The 20,305-nt window shown below is 49.6% G+C and overlaps 6 protein-coding genes across 6 annotated transcripts; 3 read left to right on the top strand and 3 right to left on the bottom strand.

The window, feature by feature from the left end:
• Positions 1-551: 551 nt before the first annotated feature.
• PV08_09035 (uncharacterized protein) lies at positions 552-1,654 on the top strand (the record flags this gene model as incomplete). The annotated part of the gene is made up of 3 exons (XM_016383356.1): positions 552-719; positions 781-908; positions 970-1,654. The coding sequence occupies 3 exons, from the start codon at positions 552-554 to the stop codon at positions 1,652-1,654; spliced, it is 981 nt and encodes a 326-aa protein (XP_016231979.1).
• Positions 1,655-2,207: 553 nt separating this feature from the next.
• PV08_09034 (uncharacterized protein) lies at positions 2,208-6,272 on the bottom strand (the record flags this gene model as incomplete). The annotated part of the gene is made up of 2 exons (XM_016383355.1): positions 2,208-5,776; positions 5,822-6,272. The coding sequence occupies 2 exons, from the start codon at positions 6,270-6,272 to the stop codon at positions 2,208-2,210; spliced, it is 4,020 nt and encodes a 1,339-aa protein (XP_016231978.1).
• Positions 6,273-8,256: 1,984 nt separating this feature from the next.
• Positions 8,257-10,160, top strand: PV08_09033 (uncharacterized protein; the record flags this gene model as incomplete). The annotated part of the gene is made up of 4 exons (XM_016383354.1): positions 8,257-8,293; positions 8,346-8,428; positions 8,488-8,988; positions 9,051-10,160. The coding sequence occupies 4 exons, from the start codon at positions 8,257-8,259 to the stop codon at positions 10,158-10,160; spliced, it is 1,731 nt and encodes a 576-aa protein (XP_016231977.1).
• A 51-nt stretch (positions 10,161-10,211) lies between these two features.
• On the bottom strand, positions 10,212-11,430 carry PV08_09032 (uncharacterized protein; the record flags this gene model as incomplete). Its single annotated transcript, XM_016383353.1, has 2 exons — positions 10,212-11,091; positions 11,171-11,430. The coding sequence occupies 2 exons, from the start codon at positions 11,428-11,430 to the stop codon at positions 10,212-10,214; spliced, it is 1,140 nt and encodes a 379-aa protein (XP_016231976.1).
• A 3,181-nt stretch (positions 11,431-14,611) lies between these two features.
• PV08_09031 (uncharacterized protein) lies at positions 14,612-16,033 on the top strand (the record flags this gene model as incomplete). Its single annotated transcript, XM_016383352.1, has 4 exons — positions 14,612-14,710; positions 14,975-15,062; positions 15,122-15,279; positions 15,356-16,033. The coding sequence occupies 4 exons, from the start codon at positions 14,612-14,614 to the stop codon at positions 16,031-16,033; spliced, it is 1,023 nt and encodes a 340-aa protein (XP_016231975.1).
• Positions 16,034-18,713: 2,680 nt separating this feature from the next.
• PV08_09030 (NAD(P)H:quinone oxidoreductase, type IV) lies at positions 18,714-19,540 on the bottom strand (the record flags this gene model as incomplete). Its single annotated transcript, XM_016383351.1, has 3 exons — positions 18,714-19,218; positions 19,356-19,441; positions 19,514-19,540. 3 exons carry the CDS (start codon positions 19,538-19,540, stop codon positions 18,714-18,716), a joined length of 618 nt encoding a protein of 205 aa, XP_016231974.1.
• Positions 19,541-20,305: the final 765 nt, after the last annotated feature.

Raw genomic sequence — 20,305 nt, 5'->3', positions numbered from 1 at the left:
GCGTATCCATCCCCGTCAAATCCGGCCGACGATCAAGAAGCATATCGCACTCCAAAGGCTGGGAATGGCAAACCGGGCTAAACCGCTTCAGAACGACATAGCGCAACGTCTCGGTCGATTCAGACTCGAGAAAAGCTATCACAAGGCCCGGAGGATAAGGCCATTGGCGTCCAGTAAGTATCCAGGTGACTTCCTCCCCCGGCCTTTCCATGCTCACGGTTACGTGACAGAATCCAGCAATCACTCTACGGGGGCCCTGGAATCCGATGGTGCCTCCATTCTTTGGTCAGAAGGACAGTCACAGCCCAATCACTCTCTTCGTGATGCCTTAAGTACATACCGGCGAGATCACTTCACGACTCTCCCCGTACACGACGATGATTCGGTCCAGTCATTATTCGCATTTTGTGGGTATCCCAAAGCTATGGACTCCCTGGCCGTGCTAAAGAAACACAGATTTGAACGACCTGAACAACAAAACCGCTGCACAGAATCCGAATAGAGATTTCATTCCCATTGCACTAGGTAGCGCAGCGTGTTTCCATGTCCTCATGGCCACTGTATTGCAAGTACAGAGACTTCAGGGCCGGCCTGGAGGTGACTGCTTTTGGTACCACAGAGGAGGAGCAATCGCCGCGTTGAACAAGGATCTATCAGATTCAAAACCCCAAGTTACGGATGCAATGTTCTGTGCGGTAGGGATGCTGGCGTACATCGAGGTAGGTTCCGTGGTGACGGATCGGATGGATACCATGAGACACAGTTGACGAGTCCCTCCAGAGTCGAGTGCCTGACCTTCGAACCCATTCCGCAAGTATGCACATCGCTGCGCTGGACAGGTTTCTCGAGATGAGACACGGTATGCTCAGCGTAGAACTATACGGCATGCTTCTCAGATTGTCACTATGGTGAAACCGGCCCCGCGCTCGTGGCAGAATGAGAAGCTTTCAGCTGACTGAGCCCTTGCAGGTGCGACATCAATCCCCCTCTGACAGTTCCGCCTGTATCAAATCCAAAGGCGTCGGTTGATGCCACTTCAAACGTCAAACTACCTATCTTCTCTAGACATTCGGACCCCACCCTGTCCCCATCGGACGTGTTCGATGATATTCGCCGACTGGTGGCCTTGAGAGAAGAGTATGGATGCGATCCGTTACCGCATGGCAGGGACCGAGAGAGAAGTTTGGCATATCTTGAGCTCGTCTCCCACCGCTTGCACCGAACAGCAAGATCTCTACCGCACTCCCTGCTTGTTAGCACGGCAGAAACAATCGTGCTGCGGTGCATTCGCCTGGGCCAGATACTCTTTATGTACACCGTATCTCCGGCCATGTCAGTATCGGGAGTCTACAGCCGATCCATTGCTGACGCACTGCGGTTGTGCTTGGAGCAGACCAACCCAGAGAACGGCGATGCAGTGTACTGGTCACCGGAGGTGCTATGCTGGCTCCTTTTCAACGGGGCTATAACTAATCAAGCCAAGGTGACTCAGAAGTGGTATTTCAGTCGCCTGAGAGAATTCCTGCACTCTCAAAGCATCTCGCACTTTGACCAGGTGGAAGTCCTGCTGCGGAAGGTGTGCTGGTTAGAGGACCAATTCGGTGTAGCCTGTCGCACTCTGTACAGAGATCTGGTACTTGCAGTCGATGGCTAGGATCAATGTATCAATTTTATGACATTTGTCGCTCTTCAAAAACAGGGAGGGATGTTCGTGCGGAGCTGGATGCGAAATCGCTTTGGCTGTGTGAGTGTCCACCGATCTGTGCACAGTACTGGCAATTATCAGTCACAACACCAGTACCACTTGACTCGGATCTCTACGTCGCTGCTTCTCAAGGACTCCTTTCCACTTGAGCGCACTTAAGCGCTTTCTCGAACAAGCCACGTATCGGCGGAACCCAGGCCGACACGAGTTTGATATTTATGGCATGGCAGACAGCCTCGTTACCTCAAGGAAACTTGTAGTGTTTATTGAGGGTCATCGCCAAAGACGGAGCGTGGAATTCTGTAGCCAGGGGAACGAAGTACGAGTGGACATTGATCTGTTTCATTGTCGGAACCCCGGACGCCCATCGCCCTCCCATCCCATCTGACCTTGTCTAGACTGGAACTTAGCACACATTGCATATACGAAAGTTACTTAAGTCTTTGCAAAAACGTAGGCAGTGCCGGTCCAGTGGCAAGAAGGCCTTATCAGTGCTCCATAGCTATGTCTCAGACATGAAGTTTTCCCCGATCTCAAACGCGTAACGGTCCTCGTCTCCCACAAAGCTCCCATCCTGGAAATTCGTCCAATCCGCCGACCAGGGGAAAGTGGGATCTGGAAGAGATACTGATGAAGCCTCTTGATCATCTAAATATGGCCATGGTCCCTCAGGAGCCGCGGTCGATACTCCTGTGGCACCGAGCGCATGGCCATCCAAGATCTCATGGAGCAGTCCTTCTTGTGTCTGAACGGGAACTGGTTCTGATAATGTAACCTGGTTGCCAAACAGCGAGACAGTTGGTGCAGAGTCGGGGACTTCTTCCTGTTCATTCACAAGGTTCGTGACGCTGGTTCCATTTGCGCCACCAGCAGCATATGCAAAAGACGTCGATGGATTGACATTGTCGGTCCATTCACAGGAGCGTTTCAACAGGCGCCAAGTGGCGAGATGGCCCTCGCGGTAAGAAAAGTCCAGCGCCCGGCGGTACTGCCCTTCAGGATCATATTCGTCGATTTCAGCGCCAGAGTTTAAAAGTAACTGCACCATGTCGATGCGGCCGTGCTCAGCTGCGCCCTCCAGAGCCGTTCGCCCATCAGTTGGTGCGCGAGGGGCGTCAACTTGAGCACCAAGCTCGATAAGCAATCGCGCAACGTTGACATGGCCTCCGATGGCAGCAGCCTGCAGCGCCGTGACTCCACCGCTGCTTGCTCCTTCATTGTTTACACGAGCACCCGCTTCAATCAAGGCTCGGACTATCGACAGCAGCCCGGCACCCGCAGCTTCTTGGAGAGGTGTCCGAGCACGCTCATCTGTTAGTAAACACCAGTTGACATCGGCACCAGCAGCAACAAGCATCTTGACAAGCTCCTCGTTCCGGGTTGCGATGGCCGCGACCAATACAGTTTGCCTTGTACCATCGTCGTAAACTCTCGTCCCTACAACGAATGAGTTGGGATTAGCGCCATGCTGAAGTAACAAAGAGACAGCTGCAGTGTGCCCTAGAAACGACCGAACCGCCGTACCGAGAGGACTTTCACCGTCACGAATTTCATATCTTTCTTCAAAAGTAGAACAATCCCAGTTGCGCACAATAGCACGTCGACCATCACTTCTTCTGACAACCGCATTGACATCTATGCCTGCGTCTATGAGTTGCTTCATTAGAGTCAAGTCTCCGTGGGCAATTGTGTATTGTAAGGCTAGACCTCCAAAATGCTTGCGAAGGCCATGATAGCGTATTGAATGAGCAGTGAGCAGCGCCCCAGCGACATCTTGACCACGACGTGTTCGTACCGCTGCCAGCAATGCTTCCGGGTCGTCAGTCTCCGCACCAGCACGTAGCAGCCTGAACACCAAGCCCAAGTTTGCCTGTGATGCCGCAGCCTCTAGCGCTGTTGTGCTGTATGAAAGTCCGGAGAGGTCGTTCGCATTTGCACCCTTCGAAAGTAGAAGGTCGACGATTCCCGGTCTATTTTGCTTGATTGCGAGAACCAAAGGCGTATGCCACTTTTTAGGCCTGTCATTGTAATAATCAAAGTTTTCATCCACCCCTACGTGCCCTTCCGCAGCATTAACGTCACCGCCTGCGCTGATGAGGGACTGGATCAAATCATCAAAGCCATCTGCACTGCGAATTATTGCTGCCTGTATGGCAGAAGGGTGGTTACCACCAGTAACATCAGCTTTAGCTCCGTGCGACAGGAGCCACTCAACGGTTTGCCGGGAGCTTAAAAGCGTCGCAGTATTCAGTGGATTCGGATAAGTTCCCATGGATGCATTAATGTCAGCTCCAGCCTCCAATATCAATCCCAAACTTTCTCTATCATCGCTCCTCGCGGCAGCGCTCAAGGCTAGTGGTGATGCCGGTTGGCCCACTTTAGCCCCAGCTTCAAGGAGCCGCCGCACAATTCCAGTATGTCCTTCGTATGCAGCTGCCGAAAGTGCTGTAAATGACTCTGCGAGGGCCGGGTTGTCAAAGTTTTGCACGCCTGCATCGGCATGGATATCAGCTTGGTGCCTCAAAAGCAGCTCGACTTCAAGAATGTTTCCAGCGTAACTTGCAGCTTGAAGAGGTGTCCAGATTGGAGGTGATTGGTTCATGAGAGGTCTTTCAGGGTTGACATTCGCCCCTGAGTCAACCAGCAGCCTCAGTATGGATTTGTGTGAAGGCGAATCTGAGGAAGCAGCAACGAGAAGTGCACAATCCCCTGAAGGAAACTGTTCGTTTGGATTGACGCCTTTTCCAAGAAGGAACTTTACCAATGCTTCGTTTCCATTCCCTGCTGCGTAATAGAGAGTAAATCTTGTTATTCGGGCCCCTGCTTCGTGTAATAGCAGAAAAGTGTTTGTATCGCCAAGATCGGCTGCCCTCTCCAAAATTGATAACGGGGTTGGAAAGCAAAGAAGCTCACCGTCGTCGTCAAGCATAGAGGCCTCTATGCTTACTGGTTCTGCAGCTGCTTTCACCCCTGCTTGAAGTAGGTGATGGATCGTTTCTTGCCAGGACACGTCATTTGTATCCAGAGAGTAAGGAAGGGCTAGAGCGAGTATCTTAGCACATTGATGCCCGTCCAATCCCATAGAGACACCATTGTCGAGTAGCGCTTTTATGAGGCAAGGGTCGGGGGCCCTGTAGTCTCGAAAGGCGCATTCAAGCATACTTGCGCCTGTCCTTGATCGGTAAGATCCATCAACTTTTGCGCCATGATTCAGTAAAAGCTGAGCTGTTGCCCAAGCTCCGCATTCAACGGCTTTTTCTATGGGCCTCCCACCATCTTTTATGAAAGAATGTGTGCCATTGACGTCAGCACCTTCGGAGATCAGTACTTTGACAGCCTCTTTTTTGGCAAAGTTTGCGGCATATGCAAGTGGCGTCGTCAGAGCCCCTAGCCAGGAGACTACTTGCTCATTTGGATCGATACCTAGTCCAAGAAGCATGGACAGCATTTGCGTATCGCAAAGAATTGCATATTCAAAAAGTCTCTCCGTCACCCCTTCAGTGGCAGCACCTTTGTGAGAGACCAAATCTCTCAACAAAGACAATCGGCTCGGAGGCGGGACCAATTTTAGTAACAGGTCAATATCATAATTCGTCAATAGATTGTTAGACAGAGAAAAGGTTAATAACATCAGAAGCTGTATATTCGCATTGTGTATCGTGAGGCTGCAAAAGTCTTGACCCTGAGGTGTATCCAGGCTGGCAGTAATGGGCAGAAGAGCCGAGATCATGTTGATCTGCTGAGATGTATCAACGCCAGAGCAGAAAGGGAACAGAGATCGGAAAAAAGTTGAATATAGGTAGCTTGTCGACGCGAATGGCAGACTTTGGTTCGTCATTTGATCATGATGGCCTCCAGCGCTCGATGATTGATGTTGTGGATTGAGCAGAGCGTCGTACGCTAGAAGTAACATCAACACTCGATACAGGATATCTCCGAAACGTGACCTACATTGTGCCTCCAGTGAAGCGCTGAAGAGTGCCCATGGAAGCTGTTCAATAGGGGGTGCTAACAGCTGGCATGGCTGAGGTGTCAAGATAGAAACTCGATTTGGGAGTTCCGGCGAGTGAGCTATTCACTGTCAGTGTGTGAGAGATGTGAGATGGAAAAACACACGTTCTTGCTGGAACGTTGTCACAGCGCTGGTGTCGTTTCTTCTGGCCTTTTTCCTCAGTTTTTTCGGTGGAATGAGGATCCCGTCAATGTAGACATCACTGTCGACTCCCAAGCGCTTTCTCCTTTGGACATAACAGTCGATGTCTATCCAATCTCGGTGCTTGACCTTCTTGCGCAGACCCCAGTCATTGAAACGCATCTCGTATTGGCTTTTGCTGTGAAAATTCAGCAAAGTCAAGATGTGAGAGATCCAGAAGACAAACGTTGCCGAAAAGTGATGCTCAGCAAGCATGATAGCCTGCACCGTTTTGAGGCTTTTGCCCTCAGAGATATAGAGCCGTTCAATAATATTGCGTTTGGCCTCCCAGTCATCATGCTGTGGGCCACTAGGTGGCCGACCTCGACCCATTGTGCTGATGATCTCCGAAGGAATACTTTTGACTGCCGTCATGTTGCTCTAAAGGTCGTTCTGACAGTGGTTATAAGGCTGAGATTTATCGGAAAAGATTTCCTGGGATCCCTGAGCAACGATCCGAAATCTGCATATTGTGGAGTTTAGCGAGGCATTGACCCCGGCCTAGATGGCACGGATCACGAGCCAATGGCATCTGAATAATTGCGCATGTCGCGGCCCAAATGTTTCAGCTGATCATGCCCTAGTGAAATCTCTAATAGTGCGCGCCTACGCCATTGGCAGGGTGCGGACAATAGTTGGACCCCCTCGTTTGCCTTAGCAGTTTCACCAATGAAAGTTACCTAGCAGTGAGGCTTTGAGATTCATTCGACGAGATTACTGCAAGATAATCCCCAACCAACCTTTACGTGGCAATACATAATCGTGCCAGGAGGCGCATGGGGTATCTAGGAGCGCTGGTGCTCACCGGGTTCTTAGGAGCAATTTACGAATGCATTTAATTGTCGACCCAATTGTTCACCTTCAGAATCAGCCACATGACGTGATGGGGACCGACACTGGTGCATACTTTGCAGATTTGAATATGTGAACATTAGGCCCTCGGAGCCTGTCGAGAATGTCTTCGGCACCACCCAAGGCAGATCGACCTCGATGCAATGACAACACTCAAGACAAAGGCCAGGATATAGGCATATGACGAGATAACACACGTCTTGGTTGCTTTCTCATATGATTCTTACGTCAAAGGGAGTACAAGCGAGGGTGTCCAACTCAGGAACTGTTTCGAAAGAATAAAACTCTACGCCAGTCGCCGAGAGCCTAAGCTTTGCGTCTTGGAACGGCAACGTTTTACCATGCCACAGTAAACTTGAGTCTGAAAGTGAGCACCAAGACAAGAGCAAGTCAACCCACAGTGAGCTGTGTGTGCGATGGTGAACAAGTTTAACTACAGAGCGAAGCTATGAAATGTACATCCTTATGTACGCCTTGTACTCTAAGAATAGACTGTCTTGGACTATACCATAACACTGGTCCTTCAAGAGCTACATTGGAAGGGAATACTCTCTCGATTTCGAGCAAATGTTGTGCTAATGGGCTAATGCAGTGCTAACTAGTCAGTGTCGGGACGGTCCTTGCGTGCCGTCCACCAAACTCTTCCGAAGCCCTGGAATGGTGTGTTTCACCAATTATTTCGCGAGGTCAACATGATCCCTCAGCCCGACTGGTTGCATGGCCCGTTGTCATCTCGCTCAGTTTGTTATCTACCTTGTCGTCCAATTTGTCATTTACCCTGTCGTCTCGGCCTTCTGATCTTGCGGTGCGGTTGAGCCATCCGGGTCACTTTCCTGTTTTGTGCTTGGCGCACCTTCCCTGTTAAGGGATAGCGTAGTTACCATGGAACTCTTCTTGCGTTGCGTGCACTTGCATTCTTTACAACACCTCACGTACAGCAATACAACGCTTTACAAGACTCGCCTTTTCATTCCCGGCCCCATAGGCCTCACAGTGCGCTAGACACGGAAACTCTAAGCATATGGAATGATAATAACCTCCGCAGTGATGCCGCTTGCGCAGTGTTTTGGGATGTGCCGATAGGGTTTGCGGGTTGCTCAGATTTGGCAATCGCGCCTACCGCTCAGCGATTCCGGCTGACATTATCCATTCCGCCCTTTCCGCCCGCCAGGTTGTCTTCTGGTTTGTGACATCGGAAGGCAATCTCTTTCACCTCTGTTAACCTCGAACTCCAGTTTTCGCTTGCGAGTATATTGAATATTGCCCGACTTTTCTTATCAATGGAGCCGCTGCCCCGGCTTAGCTGTGAGCGCTGCAAGAGGCGGAAAATTCGATGCGATAAACAAAACCCATGCTCATCGTGCAAAAATTCTAATACACCTTGTGATTTTGTTCAACGTGCACGTCTACCTCGAGGGCGAAGCGCTAGGACTAAGAATAATATGATGGAAGAGCGTGTTGCTCGCCTCGAGAACTTGTTGAGCCAGGTCTGGCCCGCATCCAGAGCATGAGTGCTTCATATACCACGCTTACAATCTACTCAGGTTCAAAATCCGACTTACCAATGGTCAGGTGCTACTGATTCAATTGATACAGTGCAGTCACGATCTCCGACTCAGCGTATTGGTCGGACGCGCGAGTTTGTGGCGCCAGAATTTTGGGCGACTCTTGCAAAGGAGGTATCATAATTGGATCCACAGATTTTGTCGCAGAGACTTTGTGCTGATGAAACTGTCAGGTGGCAGGTCTTCGTGAAACATTTGACAACTCAGACGAAGAGGAACTCCAGTTAGAGCCAGCAGCCACTAGAAATGCATTTGCGTCCTCAACCAGTCAAGCACTTTTGTTCGGGTCGGCTTCATCTTGCTTCTGCGGATGCACTCCTGCTGCATGGCCAACAATGTCAGAGGAGAAACGGAATGTTCTCCTGTATTTGTATCGTCAAAGCGTGGACTGCTTGTACAAGATCCTCCACTGGCCAAGAGTGCTGGCGCAAATTGCGCGCTTACAGAGGGATGCGCGGGACGCGTATAAGCCTCCTCCCATCGGAGCGCTCGAGCTGTCGATATATTTCACCTCGCTGTGCAGTATCACAAACGAAGAAGCCAGGAATTTGGGTCTGGGCGACAGGGTGGTCCTGATAGAGCAGTATCGTAAAGCCACAGAAAAAGCTCTTTCAGAAGCAGGTTTGCTCGAACAACCCAATGTGACTGTGCTCCAGGCATTTGTGATATACCTGGTGGGATCTCCCAATTTCCTCCCTTACATGATGTGGATGTTGAGCTGACCTGAAAACCGAAGGTGGGTCATCGAACATTTTACAACTCAGCAACATGGTGGGCTCTGTTAGCAGTGGCCGTTAGAGCTGGCACTGCACTGCGTCTTGGGCAGGAGAACCAAGACGAAATTGACAGAGTGGAACTGGAACTTCGCCGCAGATTATGGTACTGCATTGCACTTATGGATACCCATGGGTCTTATGACAGGGGCACGCCTCCTATACTTCGTTGGGACGACTTAGGTCCAGCTCCTCTTCTTCTGAACGATGAAGAACTATCAGGGGCTGTCGTACCAATATCTTCATCGCCAGGTTTTAACGACATGTCCTTTTTTGCTTTGATGTTCCGGGCCATGTGTTGCCAGAAAAAGATCACAAGCATATCAGACAGCACAGAAGAGGGATGGGCTGCCAGGTTACAGCTGGTATCGTCATTTGAAATGTGCATAAGACAAGAATATCTCAACGTTAGGGAAGATGCACAGCCATTTGAGAGGTTTACTGAACAGGTGGCGAAGGGGATCATCGCTAATATTCATCTCGATCTTCGAAGGCCGCCCTACAAGCAGCATCCCGGACTCGTTCCTTCGTCAGATGACTTCAACGTGTTGGAACATTCGACACAACTTCTACAGCAGGAGTTTGTAATCAAATCGACAGAGTTCGCTCCATGGGCATGGAAGTCTTGGGTCCGATGGAATGCTCTGGCTATCGTACTGGTGGAGCTGTTGAGTCAACCTCCTGGGGAAAGTTATGACACAGCTTATTCGATTGCTGTTCAAAGCTACAATCACTATTCAAGTTTAATTGCTGACACCGAGAAGGGAATGCTCTGGAAACCCATCACAAAGCTCATGCGTCGACTTCAGCAACAGAAGCATTCCAATCACATATCAAAGCAGGCTTCGAACCTACCTAGTAGGACCCATGGTGACACGCCGATGTGTTCAACTACTTCGGATTTCTCCATGCCGAACCCTGGGTTGAATATTGATAGCCATGCCGGAAATATCTATAATCCCCACGGGGGTCAACCCATCGCGACAAGCGAAGATGCCCAAATCGACTGGTTTACATTCATAGATAGTTTCAGCATGGACTACTCGGCCGATTGGGAACATGGTTTCATTTAAAGCATATCTAGCCATTGGCAGTGACAGGACCAGGATACGTGAAAAACTATATCACTCAACGAAACCTGCTGTTTCGGGTGATATTCTCTTGATTCTCACCATCAACTCTCGCCAGAGTCTTTTTCGCACCTCGACGCCTTTTTCACTGCGCAAGAACTCAGACTCAGGCTTCGGTCGGCATTCTGACAGATAGCAGCCGTGCGTCTGCTTCCCAGCAAGCACCGCATGTACTAGCGTTCGGCTGCCCTGCTCCGCCGTCCTCCCCATTACAGCAAACATTACACGTTGTATCAGAGGTGGCGCCTGCTTGTGACGGTCCAGCTCACTCGCACACCACCCCGGGTTTACCCAGTTGACAACGACTTGCTCGTGCTTTGCTGGCCTCGGTGCCGCCGTCGCCAGGTGCAACGACACTGCGTGGATCAAAGTCTTGCTGAGCGAGTACCGTGGACCCATGTCCGCAGTTGCAGGATCACTCAACAAGTCAAACGTGTCGATTCCCTTGCCCTCTGGCGGCGGAGGCGCCATGCTCTCTGGTGGGCCGAAGATGTGCATCATGGAGCCAACGATCGTGAGTGTGGTGGTAACGCCATGTTTTGCCGACGTTTCGCGGAGCTTAGGGAGTACTCCGAGGTTGAGCAGCATGTTCGAAACCACGTTCACGGTGATTGTCGTCTCGATACCCTGGGCCAGCGTGAACTCCATCAGCCTCACTCCGGCGTTGGCAATCAGTGCGTCGAGGCGCGGAAGCGTCGTCCGGACGCGCTCAGCGAATGAGAGTACCGATCGATAGTCGGCGAGGTCAAGCTCCCAAACCTCGATTGCCGTTGTCTTACGATCCACAACAGAACGGGCAATGAGATCTTTGGCCATGTTGCCTTTCTGGAGGCTGCGACATCCGAGGATAAGTGTAGCGACATTAAGACGAGCTCTGTGGCGCCACGAGCACGAGTGGTTAACGAGTTTATCTCTCTTGGGACACACTCAAATAGGAGGAAAATTAGACATACAGGTGCTTCGCACATTCGAATCCAATTCCTGCGTTGGCGCCTGTTATTACGACAGTCTTGCCAGAGAAGTCTGCGCCTCTGGGGATATATGTCGATCCAAAAAGTTGTCCCCCTAGAAACTGTCTCTTGTCGCTGAAAGTAGCCATTACCAATGAAGTATGACAAGTATTGGTATCGTGCCTGTCGCTTAGGGACGCAGGAATGACATTGATATAAGAATGGAAGTTTTGCGCGGGATATGATATAATATTGTTACGCATTGTGAATTTACGGTCCGTCCAAAGACCTAAATCCTCTTCCCAGAAGCCGCAAAACCCGCATTGTGACCAGTGATTTTGGCGGAAAAGCAGCTGAAGTCTTCTTTCTCGGTGAGAGCTCCAAAACCCGCAAAACCCGTCCCTACGCGGATGGAAAATGCATCGCTGTCCCCACACCATGACGGTTCTCCGGTACTCGAGCAGGGTCGCCGACGAGGCTACTTTGGCCCACATTCAACGAGTTCACCAGTATTGTTCGTACGCAGAAACGGTTATTCTCGAAATCCTCTCTACCGGTCAATAAATCCTTTAATGTACTCTTCTAGCTCGAGGGCCGCCATCTTGTTCAAGAGTCTATAGAGTGATTATATCTGTCATGAGACGCCTTGATCTCGTCGAGAACGGCTACATCTAGCGACTCAGTGAGCAAAGGACAAGATAAGGAAGCGTACCACCTGGCATAACTAGAAGTACACTTCTGAGGAGGAGAGAAAGTACAAGGGGCGTTTCCCCTCCTGAATTTCATAGGGACAACTTCTTCGCTTTTTAAACGAAGAGTCATTATTACAGAGAACTGTTTAAGAGATTACATTGCATCGACTATTTCATCACAGGGCTATTTACGGTGAAGTTCCTGACAATATCCCTTAATCTTGAGTTAAAGAGCTAGGATTTATTTAATATAATTAGGAGAGACAATCACCTCTAAGTGAATTCAAAGAGCTTTAATTAGTATGGTAATATTATAGATATAGTAGTATATATATTGTAGTGAGTCGGGAGGTGTGTGTCCCTCTCTAGGGAGGTGGTTAGGATACAGTGGGCCCTGGGCCAAGCAAGCGTGCATCTAGGTCAAGGGGCCCAGGCAAGTGTTTCTTTTCATCTTTTTTCTTCATGCAAGAGGCGCACAGAGAATAGGCATGAGTAGCCATGAACACGAGCAAACAAGTACACGCACGCAAGTAGCACGTACGCATTGAATCGATTGAGAACAAGCAACTACAGAGTGCACACAGAAAGGTGTGCATAGTCAACGTACTTCAGGTGCAGCGCGCGCTTCGGCGCACCGTCAAGCGTGGCCTGGAGCAGACAATCAAGCGTTGCGAAGAAAGAAGGAGTGTTCCACGAGCGTCTCTCAGTTCCCGACTCATGTTGCAAGATTGACTACAGCCCTGAGCACCTGGTACTTCCCCCTCTACTCCTGTTATAATATCGATACACTAAAGTCGAGATATTTTACAACAAGACTCATCTTTAAACTCTAAAGCGTATATCGATCTCTATATTATAGTGGGTTAGGCTGTGTGCGCCTCTCCTTGGGGGAGGTAGTCTCTGTCATGACGGGCCTAGAGTTAAGCAAGTGGTGGAAAGCTAAGTTGAAAAGGTCTAGACATTATTTTTCTTTTCATTATGTATACATGTGCACAGTCTCGTGTGTATAGTCAGTATCGAAGTCCTCGAGTCACATACAGGGCGGTTCAATGAGATAGCCAATTCCAGTCCAGTTTTCAGTATTCTCTACAGATTTTCAGCTCAGCGCGCATCAAATTGCATAGCACTGAGTGCCCTAGACGTGTAGGCAAGGTGTCTCGGAGGAGTCTTGCATCTCGCGTGGCCCCTTGACCAACAGCATGTCCTGAGAGACGTTCCACAAGGTTGACGAAGTAAAGAGAGCGCTGCGAGAAAAGAAGGATACTATGTGCATGATTCTCTACTCCTGCCTCATGACGCCAGATTGATCACAGGCTTGTAAGCCTGGTGCTTCCCAATCTACTTCTGTTATAATATAGGTTGAAAGAAGAGATTCACTCGCAGGATATTATTTCTTTTCTTTTTTTTTTGCAACGCTCGCTTATCTCACAATCCTGGTGCAATATCTCTCAAGATATACTGATGATCGAGAGTAGCGCAGGATTCAGGGCTTCTTCAGATTATCTTGTCTATACGCCAAGGGCACGCTACACTGTACAACATGGTGCGTGTTAAACCTTGAGAATTTTAAAGAATACTAAAAAACTTTACTAAACTTAACTGTCTTATTAAATCGCTTTATATATACTAGAGAATCTCAATACTAATTATACACTATCGACTATTAAAGCCTTGAACCTTAACCATTCGCCCATTATTTCAAGCCTCTAGCGCAGTATAATTGTCACGGTCTCCGGGCAGATAGGAAGAAAGATATCGACCAGGCAGTGTATTTTCTACATATAACTATTGGGTTGGTCTCTCTTGCAGCGCGCTTTGGCGGCTACGCATTGTGGGCATGGCGTCTGGGGTCCGCATCGGATGTGATACAGGCGACAGCGTTCGCAAGCGAAACTCAACTTCCTACGCCGCGTGCCAGACGAAGGCTGCTGAGAGGAGACATTACCATGCGCATCGGACCGAGCTGGCGCGAATGTATAGAACATTTTGTGTATGCTCTTGTCCCTAGAAAGCTTGATTGTGCGTTTCAGACGAGTTTCCACGCGCTGTATGCCACGGACTATGGCTGACCTGGCCACAGTGATGCAGCGCTCACTTGACTCAAGGTGCCACCCAGGCTGAGGTCTGTAAAGTCGATGTGGTTGGTGTTCAGGGACAGGAATTTGTCGCGACTACAAGCTGTGCTCTCGTTCTCCCTCTCATGTAGACGTTAAGTTCGTGGTTTCCACAGCGTAGAATCGGTCGTCCATTCTTTTAGCTAGTCACTTCGCTGCTCGCACACCCAAACGCTAAGCGCCGCCTAATAGCCAGTTTTCTCGTCAATTTGGCCCTGGATCCACGGGCAAACACGGCGACCGAACCTCGAGGCTAGATGACAAATAGTGGCACGTAGGTGTAGCGATTTGTCAGACATCCGGCATAACGCCGCTTCTTCCAGCTATGGTTGGGCTGTTGACACAAGCCTTGTCGTCTGCGCGTTATTCGCAGGTGGACAAGGGTATATCGATTCGCATCATTACTGAAACGCGGTAACCATAGGCGATTGGGCGAAAGTTGTCTTTCGACCTCTAGACTGTACATATATAGTTTTTGAGCATATAGCGCGGACAGCCGAGTCGTTTCCCTTTCGACCTCACACCTCTCGACCGTCAAGATTCGCGACCAAAAGTAACCACTGACGACTCGGTTCACCGCAGTGAACTTTTTGTTACCCCTCTCTAATCTCTCTGCAACCAAAGCCCAAGCAATCCCTATGGCGAACAAAGCTGTCTGGCTCCAAGGGCCTGGCAAAGAGCCACAGGTTATATCGGCACCTCTGCCGAAGCCTGGATCTGGTGAACTACTTCTGAAAGTAAGCTTTCACTGTCTATCCTGTTAGGAGTCACCTGACCAGTCGGCGTACTTTCCCTTTCGGGAACATGTCTGACTGAGTCTTCTTGGTCAGGTCCTCCATCACTCTCTTTGTTGCTAGTCAGAGATAGCCCACCCCAACAATAAAGCCATTTCGGCATAACTTGAGTCATTGTGATTCGCTTCTTGGCCATTGCGGCCTTCTATGTCTCCCTCGATCCTCACATATCCCTTGTCTTTTTCTTAAGGCTAAAAAATCAACCAGGTCAAAGGCATAGCCGTTCAACCCGGCGAGTGGAAAATCCAGGCAGGGCTCATCCCAGTTCCTCTGTCGTATCCAACCATCATCGGACGTAAGTTACTGTGCTACATATCTCTAAGGCTATAATTCTAATCGACTCGCCTTCTTTAGTCTCGTGTTCAGGCGTTGTGGAAAAGGTCGGTCCCGGGGTTACTAGATTTGCTCCTGGAGACCGCGTCGCAACCAACACCACCGGCGTATTGAGAAATGACTCTCGTTTTGGTGCCTACCAACGATTCGCTCTTACACCGCAAGCCCTGACATCTAAGGTAAATAATCAATTCAAGAGACCCTTAATACTAGACAGCCAAGAACACTCTACTGATCAGACGGCACTTTCAACAGATTGGCGAAACTCCCTTCGACGTAGCGGCTTCTTTATCCACGACATATTCGTCAATGAGCGCGCTCTTCATCCATCTTAACTTGGAAAGACCGCTCAGTATAGGTCGAGCTGTGCCTAAGGGGGAAAAGGTTCTAATCTGGGGCATTTCCTCCTCATTTGGTGCCATTGCAGCTCAACTCGCCCAACAGGCTGGCTACGAGATCATTGGCGTGGCCGCCGGGCGTCACTCCGAATTAGCCAAGTCATTGGGCTTAGATCGCTTCATCGACCGCAACTCGTCAACCGTTGTGCAGGATCTAACCTCTCTTGGGCCCTACAAGGGAGTTTTCGCAGCACAAGATTCAGCTGAAGATCAAATCAAGATGGGTCAAGTCCTTGCTGCTCATGGCGGAGGTCGCATTCTATCTGCCGCAGGTATCCAGCCTGGCGTGGAGTTACCAGCCGGTGTCTCGGGATTCTTCCACCAGTATTTAGACGACTTCCTAGACCCTAAGAACAAAGAATTCGTTGAATGGGTCTGGTGGGACTATCTTGAAGCCGCTTTCGCCGATGGGCGACTCAGATCGGTTCCGCTGGAGGTCAAAGAGGGTCTGTCATACACCTCCGAAGCCTGGGACCTTCTCCGCCACCACAAAGTCGGGGGCAAGAGGATTATCATTGTACCAGAGTCGGAATGAGTTCAGGCCGAGAGAGCAGTGTCCCAGGGGGGACATTGCCAATTCCGAGCATAACTATCGAGGTAGGAATGACAATAGCTTGTAAAGTCTGTAAATCGCAGAACTCCAAGTCCCTACTTCGTACAGCGTTTTGTGGCCTCTATCATCGACCCTATTACGCAGCGGCTTCCAGGACCTAACACGGGGGCATTGATGAATCTGATGACCAGAACCCGACCAGATATCGTCTCTAGGCTGGCACCTTAGGAGGATTCTTGGTTAGCCCTCAATCGCATCAATGAGAGATGCTCTAACGCGTCGTTCGGTACCTCCACAGCACCCTCGCACTTCAGAGGAACTATTACCAAGGAACATCCCACATTCACTGATACCGACTTCGGCAGCACAGTGGCCATCAAGGGAGTCGAAAAAACAAACCCATCCGAATGCCCAAGGTTATGAAAATTCTCCAGTAGCTCAAATTGCGCCATCGTGCGCAGATAATGATGGTACAAGAGAAGGAGAGAGAAAGAGAAAAAGAGAAGATGAGAAAATCAGCATAATCCAAAAGCATGATTGAAACGTCACTGGATCGTCTTGTACTTCGTCACGTTCATTTTTTTGGTTGGATCCAGAGCTAGAAGTCACTGTTTTGCGTTCCCACCAGGTTGCTGTCGGACCTCTATTACAGCCTTATAGTTCCTAGTGGCTCCCGGTTGACTTCACAAGAGAACAAGAACGCGTCGCTGAAGTACTGTAGGTTAAGCATTGAGCTAGAAAATTGTCTGCGTTGTATCAATGTCTTTTTCACTTACAAGACAACAATTTATTCACGAAGTCCCATCCAGGCTGGTACCTCTAGACTTGACGTTTTCCGGCCCGAAAGGATTCCCCAGCAATTTCTCACCGTCTCCCACTCTCTCACTTATTTCCACCTTGCTTAATTGGCCATCAGCGACCTTGAATCACGAATTCTTTGGTCCTACCGCACAAACTCCATGGCTCTGTCCGCCGTCTTTTCCCTGCACTTCCGCCGTGATGATCCACCGTATTTTATGCGTTCAGTTGTTGATTCTGTGTCGGGATGAATGGATCGTATTTGTGGTTGAGCGCTACTGAACAGTGCCCATACGCTTCGCAGATGTTCTTGAGGAGCTTCTTCTTCGTCTTTTTCTTCTTCTCTTTGATTCAAGGGATTCACAAAACCCGCCGACTGCCCGTTGCTGTCCGGCCCCAAGTTCGTAGCAATAAGTAGGGAAAATTAGGAAGGCGAAACTTTCCTTCGATTGACAATGCAATACTTTACAGTAATATATCTTTTATCATAGATACCTGAATGCCACACCTCTGTATCGTCCCTTGAACACCCAAGATAGTTTCACTTGCTAAGGAGCGGACGATAAATTGAGATCAGTCCGACAAAACCTTCGCCTGACTGCGTGTCCCCTCAGTAGGATTACCGTGAAACATTGGATGGACAGCGAGCTCTAGAGAATTGACGATTGTAGATCATTGGATCATTCTGCAAGGTTATGCAAGGCTGACGACCAACTACTGTACAGTGTACTCTGCGGTCTACTCCTTACTCCTGGGCGTCCAGGAGTAAGAGTGGGAATAATAGGGAGTGTACTGGTGCCAGCACTGAGCCTGGCTCGTAAGAAGATTGGCCAGGTGTTGAGGTCGTCTCTCTGGTTGTACTTCCTCTCGACGCTACTCATCACCGACACTTGGATACGTCTGTTACTCGTCTTGCTCACCGCTTTCCTTCTTCGCCTCTGCCAGAAGCTCTCTTTCCATCCGACTTGGTCCTTGGCTCTGCCTCCAGTATGGTGTCTCTCTTGACATCTCCGAAGCGCGAGTCGTCACTTTCATTGTACAACGTACGTCGATCTATCCCCTAAAGTTCCCTGCTCTTTCGAACAGCACGGAGTTACGTACACGGAGATGGTGATGCAAAATCTTCTCAGGAAGAGCCTCGCCGTCATCACACTGTGGGGATGACCTTACAGGAGTTGCAGGAATGAACAAGCACTCACTAGCCAGTAGAGAGTATGGGATGATGTGCCTGAAGATTGACAACCAGCGGGGGGTGATCATGCACGGTCTCAGTGGACCTCCGCTGAGACAAGGTGATTATCAACACCAACATCCCAAGTACTCGTGTAGTCTACATAAGCCTTCCTCAGGCTTTCACATGGTCACGATGTAATGATAAAAGTGAGTTCCAGCTGCGACCACATAGTCTTGTCGAATTCTTAAAGTTTGACATGCACACTGTAGACCCATGTGCCAAAGGGCAGGAACTTGCGTTGTACAGCTGACCATGCATTTGAGTTGAAATGAATTAAATCTCCCCCAACGTAGATTATAGCCTCTTTTACATTGTGGTCCTTCCGTCGACGACCACTAAAATGATATGTTGAGTTCCTTTCTTCTGGGGGTGTTATATATATTCATGATCGGCCTATGTGTATATCTCTCTCTTCGCCCTCTTTCATCAGGCCACCTCATATCATTCTGCGATAGTCTTTCTACAACATGGCTCAGTTCTTCGGCAACCTACACGGTCCACCCTCTGGCTTGTCATTGTTGTTGACGTCACTTGCGGGTTGCTGGGTGCGAGCATCACTTCGACGGCGGCCGCCAAGGCCGGGGCAGCCACCGCCTCTTCCTTTGGTTTCCCACTGGCATTTCCTCCTAGTCAGGCACCAAAGTTAACCCGGCTAATGTGCTTCCAGAAGCTCTTGCCTTGGGCAGTGGCAAGCTCAAGCTCCTTTGTGGTTGGCTGGCGGCTGCCGTCACCAGAGGTAAAGGTGCCTGCGCCCCAAGGAGAGCCGCCGCGAACCTCATCCAGGTTGCTCAGAAGCTGAAAGGTCGTCGCGTATCCGAGCGGAACGTAAATCAAACCCAGGTGTATCCAGGATGATAGAGCGTTCATACATGTGGCTTCTTGGCCGCCGCCGGGGGTTGCGGTGCTGACGAAAAGCCCAAAGTACTTGCCGTGAAGAGCGCCGGAAATCCATAGCTGGCCGAGCCCGTCGATGAAGGTTTTCCACTGGGCGGAGTAGTTGCCGAAGCGGGTGGGGATGCCGAATAGAAAGGCATCATAGGTCTTGAGGATATCCGGGGTGATGAAGGGGATCGAAGCGTCTTGAGTAGGTGCATGCATCTTGGTTAGAACTTCTCGAGGGAGAGTCTCTTCAATTCTGTAAATTGAAAAGGAAACAAGTCAAAAGTTAGTCATTTTGTCTGTTCCCAAAGACGTAAACTGAACATATCGCAAAGCTGTCGCAAGAGAGACGTCTGCGAGCGACTATTAGAAGAGGGAGCGATTTAGGCATACTGGTAAAGGTCGACGGTGCCTCCTGATGCTTCAATGCCCTTCTTCTCTGCCTGGGCCAGCTTGCCGAGATGGCCGTACATAGAATACTAGTGTTACCCAGTTAGTCGAAGTGGTTTAGAAGACAAGGCTAGCGCTGCTGTCGCGGAGGAACAGCTTACGTAGATAATGGCAACCTTGGGAGCCATGGCGAGTGCAAGGTGTCGAGATGGCGGTAACAGTGACCACAAAGTGTTTACGATGAGCTTGACGGTAAGTGAATGAGAGAGGACGAGTATGATCGGCAGAGAAAGCGGAAATGCTTAGATTCAGATGCGGACGCGGATATATTAAAAATTGAAGAATGCTCTACAAGGGGCTTTCATGGTCAGCTGCACACTACCTATCCACCTTACTATATAATACTGTTATAAATTGCATTAGTGCGAGCCTTAGTACAATTAGAAGAAGTCTTTTTACTACTCGTGACGTCTAACCCGCCTACTGTATCCTGTCTTTGGAATCCGTACCTCGAATTATGGTGTTATATCCTCGCTACGGAACCCACGTATAATGCAGCCACAGAAGGTGCCCCACTCGGGGAAATAAGTGTGATACCTAGTTTAGTATCTCCGGTACCTAATCCGGCGTAACTATAACGCTATTAGTTCATGACTTAAATTCAGGTCGCAGTTACGGCGAAGTTTCTGTAAGCACTAATACTCTTATTATTTACACTGAGTAAAGGTTTTAACGTAAATTGGCTTTAAACCCTCGTTAGAATAGCTACGATAAGGACGTTGCAAATACCGCGGATCCCTGTCGGGTCTGATTAGTAGGCGAAGAGCGATAGCAACGTCCGCGCAGCTTATGAAATCCTGACAGAGAATCGACAAATCATTAAAATTGCCTAATCGCCACAGACAGCGGCTTACTGTGTGCAAAATTGAGTCGAGTCCTGGGTAATGTCGATA

The sequence above is a fragment of the Exophiala spinifera genome (assembly GCF_000836115.1).
Source record: "Exophiala spinifera strain CBS 89968 unplaced genomic scaffold supercont1.7, whole genome shotgun sequence".
NCBI classification, from domain to species: Eukaryota; Fungi; Ascomycota; class Eurotiomycetes; order Chaetothyriales; family Herpotrichiellaceae; genus Exophiala; species Exophiala spinifera.
Note: the sequence above shows the minus strand (reverse complement) of the source record. Positions and strands in the feature narration are given on the sequence as shown.